The sequence below is a fragment of the Balaenoptera musculus genome, chromosome 12 (assembly GCF_009873245.2).
Source record: "Balaenoptera musculus isolate JJ_BM4_2016_0621 chromosome 12, mBalMus1.pri.v3, whole genome shotgun sequence".
Taxonomy (NCBI): domain Eukaryota; kingdom Metazoa; phylum Chordata; class Mammalia; order Artiodactyla; family Balaenopteridae; genus Balaenoptera; species Balaenoptera musculus.
In genome coordinates, this window is record NC_045796.1 from 61,782,815 (window position 1) to 61,796,286 (window position 13,472).

The window sequence follows — 13,472 nt, forward strand, 5'->3', positions numbered from 1 at the left end:
ATACATAAAAAAATCAGTAACAAGAAAAAGTCTGTAACAATACATGTGTATGTATATATATATATTTTTTAATTTATGTATCAGTAAACTTTTAAAGAAGGTGTTTTATTAATTGAAGAAAAAAGAAAATTTATGACTCTGTTCCATTTCTTAAGAATCTTCACTGACCCATAAATTATTACTATAGTCTTGTCTTTTTCCATTTCCAGACTTAGAGTACCTTATACTTGCTTCCTTAATGTTCCTTTTCCCCTAAAAACCCTGTTATCTCTGAAGCGGCTGCTTCTACCATGGTAACGTAGGCCAGTCTCTTTTGGTCAAATCTGAAATGTGTTCTCATTTTTCTTGGTCTTTGGGGCCTCTGTGACGTTGCATTTTCTTTTATCTTCTCATCCCTTCCTCAGAAGTATCGCTCCTTCCTACATACACATTCTTCCTTCTTGTCCCTACTGGTAAGATCTAGCCCTTCACCTGCTCTGTCTCAACATTCTTGTAGTAGTGAACTGATAAAACTAGCTTATAATTTTTTCTCTCTGTAGTGCTAATTTTTCTCTAAACCTGTCTAGTTGGATTCTCCTGAAATCTCAAGGCAACATGTCAAGCTGCCCTTATCATCTTCGTTTCCAGTCTAGCTCATGCCTTCATTTTCTACCCAGAGAATACACCACTTTCCCAAGTCACTTAGCCTTGATATTTCTTGGATTCATTGTTTCCCACTTTTCATTTGATCACCAATACAAGCTCTTGTGATTTTTTTCTTTTTGCCATTTCATGCATCCAAACATTTTTCTATTGGGTACTATAATCTCCTTCTTATCTCTGGACTCCTGAAATTTATTCTTCACATAGTTTTGACATTAGTGTTCCTAAAACACTTCTTTCTTCTTGTTACTTTTCTGCTCAAGGACCTCCATTTACTTCCCATTGTTAGTAAGCTGACATTCAAGCCCTTCAGTCAGGAGACTTCTACCATCTGACGCTATACCTTCCGTTTCCAAACTTACCTCAAGCAGGAGAGTAGACTGTCTTAGCTGCTTTCTCTGAATGACATGTTCATTCTACGCTGTGGGCCTCACTCAGTTTGCCAACTTAGAATACCATCATTTCTATAGAAACCTAACCTTAAGACACTTAAATAGGAAGAAAATTAAAATATACATGTTGGATATGTTAAGTATTCCACTCAAATAATTTCTTTAAAATATCAGATGGAGTGTAGAAGAGATGATTGAAGGGACAACAGGGTGATGAAAGGACTTTATTAGACACAGATTTGGTTACGATTTAAATTTCAGTTGAACATTTAATTAGGTTTCCATAGGGGAGGAAAAAAACATGGAGTATTGTCTCTGCACAAAAATCATTCAGTATTTTGTTCATTTGTATTAGAAGAGTTTCAAACTTTAAAACTTTTTATATCTTTACTTATCCCTAGCATATTTTCTTTTCTTACTAAGCATATTTGACTTTTTCTATTTTGGGGGGTAAGTAAAATATTATTTGTGAGTTGTTAGACTACGTGTGTGTTTTCATTATGCATTGTTATTTTTATCTTCTTCCATGCTTCATCACAAATTTTTAAAACTACTTTGTTCTTAACTAATTACATGAACCCATTTCCATGTACTTTCACAGAATCTTTGGCAGTTTTTATTTTTACTTCCCCTTTGTTAGTATTATATATCATATAAAAATTTGATGAGCCTTGCAGTTGGGAAAAGCCTTTAGGAAACCTACCTTCCCTAATCCTACACAGTAACATAGCACTTGTGTTTCAAAGATAAAAGATAGATATCATATAAACCTCACCAAAAACTGTTCTCTGTACTAAACCACTGCTTTTTGACTGATAGACTTTTTACATAAACCTTACATTTTCCAAAAACTGATCTCCTGCCTACTCCTCCTAGGGTTAAAAATATTGCCTTGTCAGTCAAGTATAGAGTATGCTAGTATAAATAACGTGCTTTGTTTGCTTAAAACAGTTGGTTTGGGAAGCTAGCAAAATAGCATATTCTTTCACATATTTAATAAGATATGAGACTTATATTTTGATTCTGTGATAAACTATGTTTGGTAAGGTTACCAAAATCTGTACCAAATGAACTTACCAACTTCTGCTTATTGAAGTTTTTAGTGTGCTGATAGTTATCCAGTTCACTGCATTTGTGGATTGTGCTTTTAGAAAAATTCTGGGCATATGCATGCTTTAAGTTATTTGTGTATATAGTAATGAGATGTAATTAAAAATGTATATATTCAACTTACACTGCACCTGTGATTATTCAACTGCCTCTTTATGACAGATTGACTCTTTGAAAACCAAAATAAAAATGAACCGTGTTACCTAGAGGAATAATTTTTATCTTATTCCTGTTGCTTTTATACTCTGCTAAAACAAAGAAAAGTTAATTTTTCAGCTATTGTAATGGCTGAAGGGTATACAATATACATGTGGTTAAACTGAGAAGAGAAAAAGTATGAAGAGAAAAAGTATGAAAAACACCCTAAAAATAACCAATTGGCATTTTGTTCTTAAAGATCTAAGGAATTTTACTGCATTTTACATACATATTATTTTATTTTAGAGATTCATGTCTTTTCTGGCTTTTCCTCCTAGAGTAAGAACACTGCTAATATCTGTGTTACTGCTTTTCCTTTTTTAAAGTAAAATCTTGAAATGATGTTTAAACTGTTGGAAGCTTCACAGTCTTTTGGAAATTCAAATTAATAATTTAAATATAAATACAATATGGTCTTTAACTTTGAAGAGTAAAAATGGAAGATGAATTACTGTAGGATAGTTCACTTAAATGGAGAACATATATTTGAATAGTTTCAATGGGCTTTGGTTTATATGACCAAACATTGTTTTCTAGAATTTTTCTTATTAGCTCTTATGATCAATAATTTGAGGGAAGGATCGAATTATAAGCGATCTGAGTTTTTTCTTTTTAGGGGAGGGGCGCTGTACTTTGGATGCTGTTCTTTGTCTATAATTATAAGTGTTTCTGAAAACTATGTAAAACTTTTAAAAATTCTGACTTCAATTCTGTAATATTACTGAATAATACATTAAAGTTCACTGAGGAGAGGTTTGATAATATATACTGGTTTGTTTTAAATGAATAGTTAGAAGTCTGCACAGAAATTAGAATAATCTCAGGCTGCCTTTCCATTTGTCATTCAAGCAAGTTCACTTTTAGACCTTCCCTTTCATTAATTGGGTAGAGAGTCTGGGATTAAAAATAGATTGTTTTATAAGGTAAAACTGCTGGATGGAAAATCTGTGTGTCAAGTAGAAATTTTAGTAAATCTGAAATAATTCTTGTTTAGGTCCTTGTTGAAAAGATTTCTGAAACGCTGGAGTCCATTTTCCTGACATGGTAAGGCATTTTAAAAATTTAATTTAGATGGTTTATACCTTTTAAAGAGACTCTCTGTTTTCCTTCTAAATCTCAATTATCAATATCAATTTTCACTTTTCAGAACTGTACAAATACTCTTAAGGCTTTTTGTTTGTGTAAACAAAATCTGTTCTTTTAAAAATTTACCATTTTTTTCTTACCCCTAGTCTCCCCCCTCCAGCCAGAAGTTTTATTTATATATATATATATTTTTTTTTTAATTAATGTTTTAGGTATCTTATATAAAGTTAGTGAATTCTATATTTAGGATAAAAAATATTTTTTATTCACTTCTGATTACTAAAAGTGGTTACATGAATAAAATGACAATTTCCCATTAAGACAAGGATTGCTGAATGATTAAACTAAGGAAAAAAAGTAAAATCCTCCTTTTAATAAAGGTGACTTATCCGAACAAGATTAAGGAAAGGGGAAAAACTCATGTTATACTTGTTGAATTTATGTTCAAATACAATTATTGAGTTGTTTTATTTTTTATTTTTTGTTATAGACAAAGCAAATCCAAAAACCTAGCCTAAAAAAATTCTCATGCATTATTAAAAATGGTAGTAATAAAATATGTATTGGTGGTAGAGAAGAATCCCACAAGCACTCAAGATTGACATAACCTTTAACAAAGTGGAAAAACTTTTATTAGAACTACTGATACTAGGTTCAAATTTATGTCAGAGCACTTTATGGTACCGAAATTAGTACAACTAATTTTTTTTGAGCTTTAAAATGTCATTTTTCACTAAATGAGCTTAGATGAAATGTTTGAGAGACTTATTATTTGAGGCAAGTGTTTGTACAAGTTTAGGAATCTTTGGCTTTAGTAAACTCCCTTTTTCATAATTAGCATGTCTCTTTCACATGCTTTTCAGAATCATTTATCTCATAGCTTGTGTTCCAAGTTCTATCTAGTAATTTTTAAACTTCAAAAATAATCTTTTTCAGTTACAAGGTTCTAAAACAGTAAAATACCTTGTAATTTGAGTGACATTTTTTTTTCTTAGGCAAAGTACTTCAGAGCATTTGCCTAATCCTTACAACATTCTTCTGAATTAATATGGAAATCAATAATTGCCCCCCTTAAAAAGTGAGAAAACTGAAGCAATGTAAAGTTAAGCTCCTGGCCCAAGGCAACAGAGCAACCAAGGTGAAAAATCTGGGTATTCCATCTGCTGTTCTGGTGTACTTCTATTATTTGTATTACCTTGAATAAAATATGGCATTTAAAAATTTATGATGTCATAATGATGAGTCTCTACTTATACAGCAGGGCTGTATAATGTTAAATTTTTAAAAGAAAAATTACAATCCCAGGCTTAAGTAGTAAAGAGATTAAGTACTGACAATTTTTTTTTAAGATCATTGATGGCAGTACTTGTGAAATAAACTGCCTTACTAAGAGGGTAATGTCCTGGACAGCACTGATTAGACAAAGTGTACAAAGGATGCTTAAAACATCCATGGACCATTAAGTTAGCACTAAGCTACACCACCATAAAAGTCATACATATTGTACTGTATATTGACACACACTGAGAAGCGTGACAAGCGTTTTCAATAATGTGTATTTTAGAAAACTGTTCATTTTTTGCTAATGTTTATCTGAATAGAAGATCTAGAAAACAAAACAAGGAAGCACTGAGCACTGAGTATTTTCATGCCCAGTATCCAAAAGTCAGGCCTTTTTCTTCCTCGTGTTCATGATGGTTGTTAAGAGAGCACTGGCTTTTCAGATGGTGCCAATCCTGTGATGAGGCACTTGAAGAGTTTGAAGGTTAGGGCATGTGAAATACGGAGCTGGGAGGAAGCATGCTGCTATTCCATTGGAAGCAAAAGGAAGTGTAGGCCCGTAGAATACTTCTTCTTTGCCTTCTCTACTCACATCCAATACCTAACAAAAGAAGAGGAGAAACCTGTACGTTAAAGGTGGTTGTTCAAAATAAAGCTGGGTACACATAAAAGAAAGCCTGCAGTTAAATTCAGTTATGCCACCATGACTATACCTTACGCATTGCTATTTTTCTCAAGTATGGTACCAGGAATATGTATTAAGTTCCTGCAAAGTGCTATTCTACACATTTCTGTTTGTGTTTGTACATGTTTATACATACATAGATATGTATGTTATGTTTGTATATACACAGATATATAATTTAATAATTTAATCTTCAGAACAGTGTTGAGGTGTAGGTAGCATTATCCTCCTTTAATAAAACTGCCTTAGACTGCTTAAGTAACTAGCCCAAACTAGTTAGTATGTGTTGTTTGTATGCTGGCTTACAAATCCTCACCTGTAAAGTGAAAACAACATTGACCCTGCAGCTTTGCTCTGGAAATTGGTGACATCCAGCTCAGTGTCTAGCACATAGAGTATTATAGCTTAGTAGCAGGTTCAAAAAAATCAGTTCAGTTGCTTCTGGAAATTCTTCCCCAGTTATTTCCCCATTAAGCTGGAGTTCCACCTCTTTCCACATATGGAAAGAACCTCTTTGTTAGTGTGTGCCTGCTGTCACCTCACTGATTCTGGTTTAATCTTACTACTAGGAAAATTCTTTCTTGAGGAAAGCTGGTCATGTCCTACGTGTCTAACCCATAATGTTCCTTCCAGCCTTCAATCATCTTAACCTCTTTTCATATGACCTTCCTCAACCTTCCTTTTTTTAAATTAATTAATTTTTTATTGGAGTATAATTGCTTTACAATGTTGTGTTAGTTTCTGCTCTACACCGAGGCGAATCAGCTGTATGTATACATACATCCCCTCCCTCTTGGACTTCCCTCCCCCTGCATCCCACCCATCTAGGTCACCACAGAGCACCGATCTGAGCTACCTTTATTTAAAACCTTTCCTCCCTTGGGTTCTATGACTTTAAAAAAATAAGTTGGTCATTGACGCAGGCCACCTTTGGTCCACTTCTTCCATCTCCATCCTAAATGTAGGTATGCCCCAATATTCCAACCACAGACCCCTTGGTACTCTTCTTCAATGATCTTGTCCACTCTCATGCCTTCATCTGTCACCTAAATAGAAAATTCTTTTTTTAAATTATTTATTTATTTTTGGCTGCGTTGGGTCTTCGTTGCTGCATGCAGCCTTCCTTTAGTTATGGCGAGCGGGGGCTACTCTTCGTTACGGTGTGCGGGCTTCTCACTGTGGTGGCTTATCTTGTTTGTTGTGGAGCACGGGCTCTAGGTGTGTGGGCTTCAGTAGTTGTGGCATGCGGGTTCAGTAGTTGTGGCTCACGGGCTCTAGAGCGCAGGCTCAGTAGTTGTGGTGCATGGGCTTAGTTGCTTCACAGCATGTGGGAACAAACCTGTGTCCCCTGCATTGGCAGGCGGATTCTTAACCACTGAGCCACCAGGGAAGTCCCGCTCTAAGTGGATAATTCTTAAGCCTTTAATGTAATAATGCATTATTTTAGATGAAAGAAGCCCTTGAGATTTGGGGATCCAAGCTCATAAAGGAGGAAATCACTAAAGCCTAAAATAAAATATCAAACCTTGTAGCTTTTTTTCCCAAATGGACATTTAGCCGTCCCATCCCACTTATTGAACAATATGCCCTGTCACTATTAATTTTAAATAGCTCTAGTATATGCAACATATAAATTTTTCTTTGTTCTCTCTTTCATTGATTTATGTACCTTCCCACAGTACCACATTTAGTTATTTTGACTGGGTAGGGCATGTCTCCCCCATTCATTTTCAAGTATTTCTTGGTTATTCTTGTATTTTTCCTTTCCTGGAGAAACTTCAAGATCAATTTGACAAGTATTATTCCCCCGCCCTGTGAGAAAAAGGAAAATTACAATGGGATTTTGACTAGTATTTCATTAAATAAGGAAGTAGAGGTCTTTCAATATTTACCTCAAATAAGATTATTGTTCAGGTTACAGAGAAGAAAATTGAGATACAAAGAATGTTCGATGACTTGCTCAGGATCACACAGCTAGTAAGTGGTGGTGGAGCCAGTACTTGGGCTCAAGGTTGCAACCCAAGAAAAAGCAAGGTTTTCATGCCATTTGTGATATCCCCTCCCCAACTGAATACATTTCTAGAACACAAAATATCAGTTGAGGTCACTGTCCAAACAGCTTATCTGGTTCCCTGGGCCAACAGAGGCTGTGTATGTTAAGCAGATGTAATTTATTTAATCTGTAAGACGGGAAAGGAAGTGTTGGCAGTTTTTCTACAAAACACTCCCCTGTAAACTGGCAGAAAGAAGGCATTTGGGAGAAGGAGGTGCCAGCTTGGCAGCATATCCTCCAGCCAAAAAGAAGTAATCATAAATGAAGAGCAGTGGAGGTGATCTGGCAACACAGACTAATCAATTGCACACTTAGGCGGCTGCTCCTTTACCTGCGGCTCGTCATCCACAGCGTCCAGATTAGAGTCAACCTCTGTGCCAGACGTTTGCTTACACACCCGCTGAATAAAGAAGAGCACCTGACTTTCCTCAGGAATCTATTTTTTAATATTTTACATGCGTCAGTATTACTAACATGTCCAAATCTCTATCTTTAAACAAGTATTAATTTAAGAGCACCTCAGCCTTTCTCTTATTTGGGTTGCCCTTGAAATGGATCAAATAGTCTGTGCTAAATCAAGTAGTAGAAAAAAATAGAACAGTATGCTTTCTCAACATTTGACATGCTTGTGGCTGAATCCTACAAATGACAGTTAAATAAGCTTTGATTAGAATCCAGAAGGGTCAGTCTAATGAGACAGGTTACTGGCTGGTATTTTCAAGAGCAAAGAAAATTACTTTAGTCCTTCTGGATGTTAACAGACCAATCTGTGAACTATTTAAGTGTGACCTTCATTAATCTTAGCCAGCAGTGCACTTAGAATCCAAGAATACTATAGATTTGTGACTTATGAAAAATTTAAACTTCGATATTTTTAACATCTGTACTATTTTCTCCACCACTCTGACCTGTAATTTTCTTTCTTTTTTTTTTTCCCCCTCACAAATCACATCTCAGAATTTATTCAATGCTTTGGACCTTAAAATATTTTTTTTAATTTTTATTTTATATTGGAGTTATAGTTGATTAACAATGTGTTAGTTTCAGGTGTACAGCAAAGTGATTCAGTTATACATATACATGTATCTATTATTTATCAAATTCTTTTCCCATTTAGGTTCTTACAGACTTGAGCAAAGTTCCCTGTGCTATACAGTAGGTCCTTATTGCTTATCTGTTTTAAATTTAGCAGTGTGGACATGTCAGTCCTAATCTCCCAATCTATCCCTCCCCCCACCCTTCGCCCCTGGTGACCATAAGTTTGTACTCTGTCTGTGAGTCTGTTTTTGTTTTGTAAATAAGTTCATTTGTATCATTTTTTTAGATTCTACATATAAGCGATATCATATGATATTTGTCTTTCTCTGACTTACTTCACTTAGTATGATAGTCTCCAGGTCCATCAATGTTTCTGCAAATGGCATTATTTCATTCTTTTTAATGGCTGAGTAATATTCCATTGTATATATGTACCACAGCTTTATCCATTCAACTGTCATTGAACATTTAGGTTGCTTCCATGTCTTAAACATCATAAACAGCACTATCGTAAACAGTGCTGCAGTGAACACTGGGGGCATGTATCCCTTCGAACCATGTTTTTCTCCAGATTTATGCCCAGGAGTGGGATTGCCGGATCACATGGCAGCTCTTTTTTTAGTTTTTTAAGGAGCCTCCATACTGTTCTCCATAGTGCCTGTATCAATTTACATTCCCACCAGCGGTGTAGGAGGGTTCCCTTTTCTCCACACCCTCTCCAGCATTTATTGTTTCTAGATTTTTTGATGATGGCCATTCTGACTGGTGGGAGGTGATATCTCAGTGTAGTTTTGACTTAACATTTCTCTAATAATTCGCAATGTTAAGCATCTTTTCATGTGCCTCTTGGCCATCTGTATGTCTTCTTTGGAGAAATGTCTATTTAGGTCTTCTGCCCATTTTTTGATTGGGTTGTTTGTTTTTTGATATTGAGCCACATGAGCTGTTTGTAAATTTTGGAGATTAATCCCTTCTGGCCACATCATTTGCAAATATTTTCTCCCATTCTATGGGTTGTCTTTTCGTTTTGTTTATGGTTTCCTTTGCTGTGCAAAAGCTTTTGAGTTTAACTAGGTTCCATTTGTTTGTGTTTATTTCTATTACTCTAGGAGACGGATCAAAAAAGCTATTGCAGTGATTTATGTAAAAGAGTGTTCTGCCTATGTTTTCCTCTGAGAGTTTTATAGTCTCGAGTCTTACATTTAGGTCTTTAATCCATTTTGAGTTTATTTTTGTGTATGGTGTTAAAGAATATTATAATTTCTTTTTTTTTATGCATGTAGCTGTCCAGTTTTCCCAGCACCATTTATTGAAGAGAATGTCCTTTCTCCATTGTATATTCTTGCCACCTTTATCATATAGTAATTGACCATAGGTTCATGGGTTTATTTCTGGGCTTTTTACCCTGTTCCATGGATCTCTATATGGTTTTTGTGCCACTACCATACTGTTTTGAACTGTAGCTTTGTAGTACAGTCTGAAGTCAGGGAACCTGATTCCTCCAGCTCCATTTTTCTTTCTCAAGATTGCTTTGGCTATTTGGGGTCTTTCGCATCTCCACACAAATTTTAAGATTCTTTGTTCTAGTTCTGTGGAAAATACCATTGGTAATTTGATAGGGATTGCATTGAATCTGTAGATTGCCTTGGGTAGTACAGTCATTTTGACAATATTGATTGTTCCAATCCAAGAACATGGTATATCTTTCCATCTGTTTGTGTTATCTTTGATTTCTTTTATCAGCATTTTATAGTTTTTAGAGTGCAGGTATATTGCCTCCTTAGGTAGCCTTATTCCTAGGTATTTTATTCTTTTTGATGCTATGGTAAATGGATTGTTTTTTAAATTTCTCTTTCTAATCTTTCATTGTTAGTGTATAGGAATGCAAGCAATTTCTGTGTATTAATTTTGTATCCTGCAACTTTACCCATTTCATTGATGAGCTCTAGTAGTTTTCTGGTAGCATCTTTAGATTTTCTATGTATAGTATCATGCCATCTGCAAACAGTGACAGTTTTACTTCTTTTCCAATTTGGATTCCTTTTATTTCTTTTTCTTCTCTGAATGCCATGGCTAGGATTTCCAAAACTATGTTGACTAATAGTGGCAAGATGGGCATCCTTGTCCTGTTCCTGATCTTAGAGGAAATGCTTTCAGCTTTTCACTGTCGAGTATGATGTTAGCTGTAGGTTGGTCAAATATGGCCTTTATTATGTTGAGGTATGTTCCCTCTGTGCCCACTTTCTGGAGAGTTTTTATCATAAATGGGTGTTGAATTTTGTCAAAAGCTTTTTCTGCATCTATAGAGATGATCATATGGTTTTTTATTCAGTTCGTTGATGTGCTGTATTACACTGATTTGCATATATTGAAGAATCCTTGCATCCCTGGAATAAATTATGGTATACATTTGATCATGGTGTATGATCCTTTTAATGTATTGTTTGATTTGATTTGCTGGTATTTTGTTGAGGATTTTTGCATCTATGTTCATCAGTGATATTGGCCTGTAATTTTCTATTTTTTGTGATAAACTTTATCGGGTTTTGGTATCAGGGTGATGGTGGCCTCATAGAATGAACTTGGGAGTGTTCCTTCCACTGCGATTTTTTGCAATAGTTTCAGAAGGATAGGTGTTAACTCTTCTCTAAATGTTTGGTAGAATTCGCCTGTGAAGCTATCTGTTCCTGGACTTCCGTTTGTTGGGAGTTTTTAAATCACAGTTTCAATTGCAGTACTTTGGATTGGTCTGTTCATATTTTCTATTTCTTTCTGGTCTAGTTTTGGGAGGTTGTACGTTTCTAAGAGTTTGTCCATTTCTTCTACGTTGTCTATTTTATTGGCATATAGCTGCTTGTAGTAATCTCTTATGATCCTTTGTATTTCTGAGGTGCCCACTGTAACTTTTTCATTTCTAATTTTATTGATTTGAGCCCTCTCCCTCTTCTTCTTGATGAGTCTAGCTAAAGTTTTTCAACTTTATCTTTTCAAAAAACCAGCTTTTAGTTTCACTGATCTTTTCTATTGTTTTCTTCATCTCTATTTCATTTATTTCTGCTCTGATCTTTATGATTCCTTTCCTTCTACTAACCTTGGGTTTTGTTTTTCTTTCTCTAGTTGCTTTAGGTGTAAGACTAAGTTGTTTGAGATTTTTTCTTGTATCGCTATAAACTTCCCTCTTAGAAGTGCTTTTGCTGTGTCCCATAGGTTTTGGATCATCATGTTTTCATTTTCATTTGTCTCTAGGTATTTTTTTATTTCCTCTTTGATTTCTTCAGTGATCCATTGGTTGTTTAGTAGTATATTGTTTAGCTTCCACATATTTGTGTTTTTCACAATTTTTTTTTCTTGTAGTTGATTTCTAATCTCATAGTGTTGTGGTCAGAGAAGATGCTTGATATGATTTCAATTTTCTTGAATTTACCAAGGCTCGTTTTCTGGCCCAGCATGTGCTCAATCCTGGAGAGTGTTCCATGTGCACTTGAGAAGAATGTGTACTCTGCTGCTTTTGGATGGAATGCCTATAAATATCAGTTAAGTGCATCTGATCTAATGTGTCATTTAAACCTGTGTTTTCCTTATTGATTTTCTGTGTGGATGATCTGTCCATTGATGAAAGTGGGGTGTGAAAGTCTCCCAGTATTATTTCCCTTTTTATGGCTGTAAGTATTTGCCTTATAAATTGAGGTGCTCCTATGTTGGGTGCATATATATTTACAGTTGCTGTATCTTTTTCTTGCATTGATCCCTTTATCATTATGTAGTGTCCTTCTTTGTCTCCTGTAACAATCTTTATCTTAAAGTCTATTTTGTGTGATATGAGTACTGCTACTCCAGCTTTCTTTTGAGCTGCATTTGCATGGAATACATTTTTGCATCCTCTTACTTTCAGTCTATGTGTACCTAGATCTGAAGTAGGTCTTTTGTAGACAGCATATATATGGGTTTTGTTTTTGTATCCATTCAGTCAATATGTATCTTTTGGGTGGAGCATCTAATCCATTTACATTTAAGGTAATCATCAATATGTATGTTCTTTTTTTTTTTAATTTTTATACAACAGGTTCTTATTAGTTATCCATTTTATACATATTAGCATATATATGTCAATCCCAATCTCCCAATTCATCACACCACCACCCCCACCCCCCACCACTTTCCCCCTTTGGTGTCCATACATTTGTTCTCTACATCTGTGTCTTAGTTTCTGCCTTGCAAACTGGTTCATCTGTACCATTTTTCTAGATTCCACATATATGCGTTAATATGTAATATTTGTTTTTCTCCTTCTGACTTACTTCACTCTGTATGACAGTCTCTAGATTCATCCACGTCTCTACAAATGACCCAATTTCGTTCCTTTTTATGGCGGAGTAATATTCCATTGTATATGTATACCACATCTTCTTTATCCATTCATCTGTTGATGGGCATTTAGGTTGCTTCCATGACCTGGCTATTGTAAACAGTGCTGCAATGAACATTGGGGTGCATGTGTCTTTTTGAATTATGGTTTTCTCTGGGTATATGCCCAGTAGTGGGATTGCTGGGTCATATGGTAGTTCTGTTTTTAGTTTTTTAAGGAACCTCCATACTGTTCTCCATAGTGGCTCTATCAATTTACATTCCCACCAACAGTGCAAGAGGGTTTCCTTTTCACCACACCCTCTCCAACATTGGTTGTTTGTAGATTTTCTGATGATGCCCATTCTAACTGGTGTGAGGTGATACCTCATTGTAGTTTTTTTGTTGTTGTTGATTTTAAACTTTATAAGACATAATGGACAGAATAATTTCAAACATGTTCTCATTGTAGTTTTGATTTGCATTTCTGTAATAATTAGTGATGATGAGCAGCTTTTCATGTGCTTCTTGGCCATCTGTATGTCTTCTTTAGAAAAATGTCTGTTTAGGTCTTCTGCCCATTTTTTGATTGGGTTGTTTGTTTTTTTAATATTGAGCTGCATGAGCTGTTTATATATTTTGG

The 13,472-nt window shown here is 35.1% G+C and overlaps 1 protein-coding gene across 8 annotated transcripts in view; it reads right to left on the reverse strand.

Annotated features, from left to right (window-relative positions):
- Positions 1-3,639: 3,639 nt before the first annotated feature.
- The window catches only part of KLHL32 (kelch like family member 32), a 229,167-nt gene continuing 219,334 nt past the window's right edge, over positions 3,640-13,472 (reverse strand). For 6 of the 8 annotated variants that reach the window (XM_036872155.1, XM_036872153.1, XM_036872151.1 and 3 more), the window contains one exon: positions 3,680-5,310. In XM_036872155.1, coding sequence (XP_036728050.1) covers positions 5,149-5,310 — 162 coding nt within the window. In that variant the 3' untranslated portion in view covers positions 3,680-5,148. Of the gene's footprint in view, positions 5,311-13,472 lie in introns of all 8 variants that reach the window. The other 2 variants (XM_036872158.1, XM_036872159.1) reach the window with 1 other exon arrangement.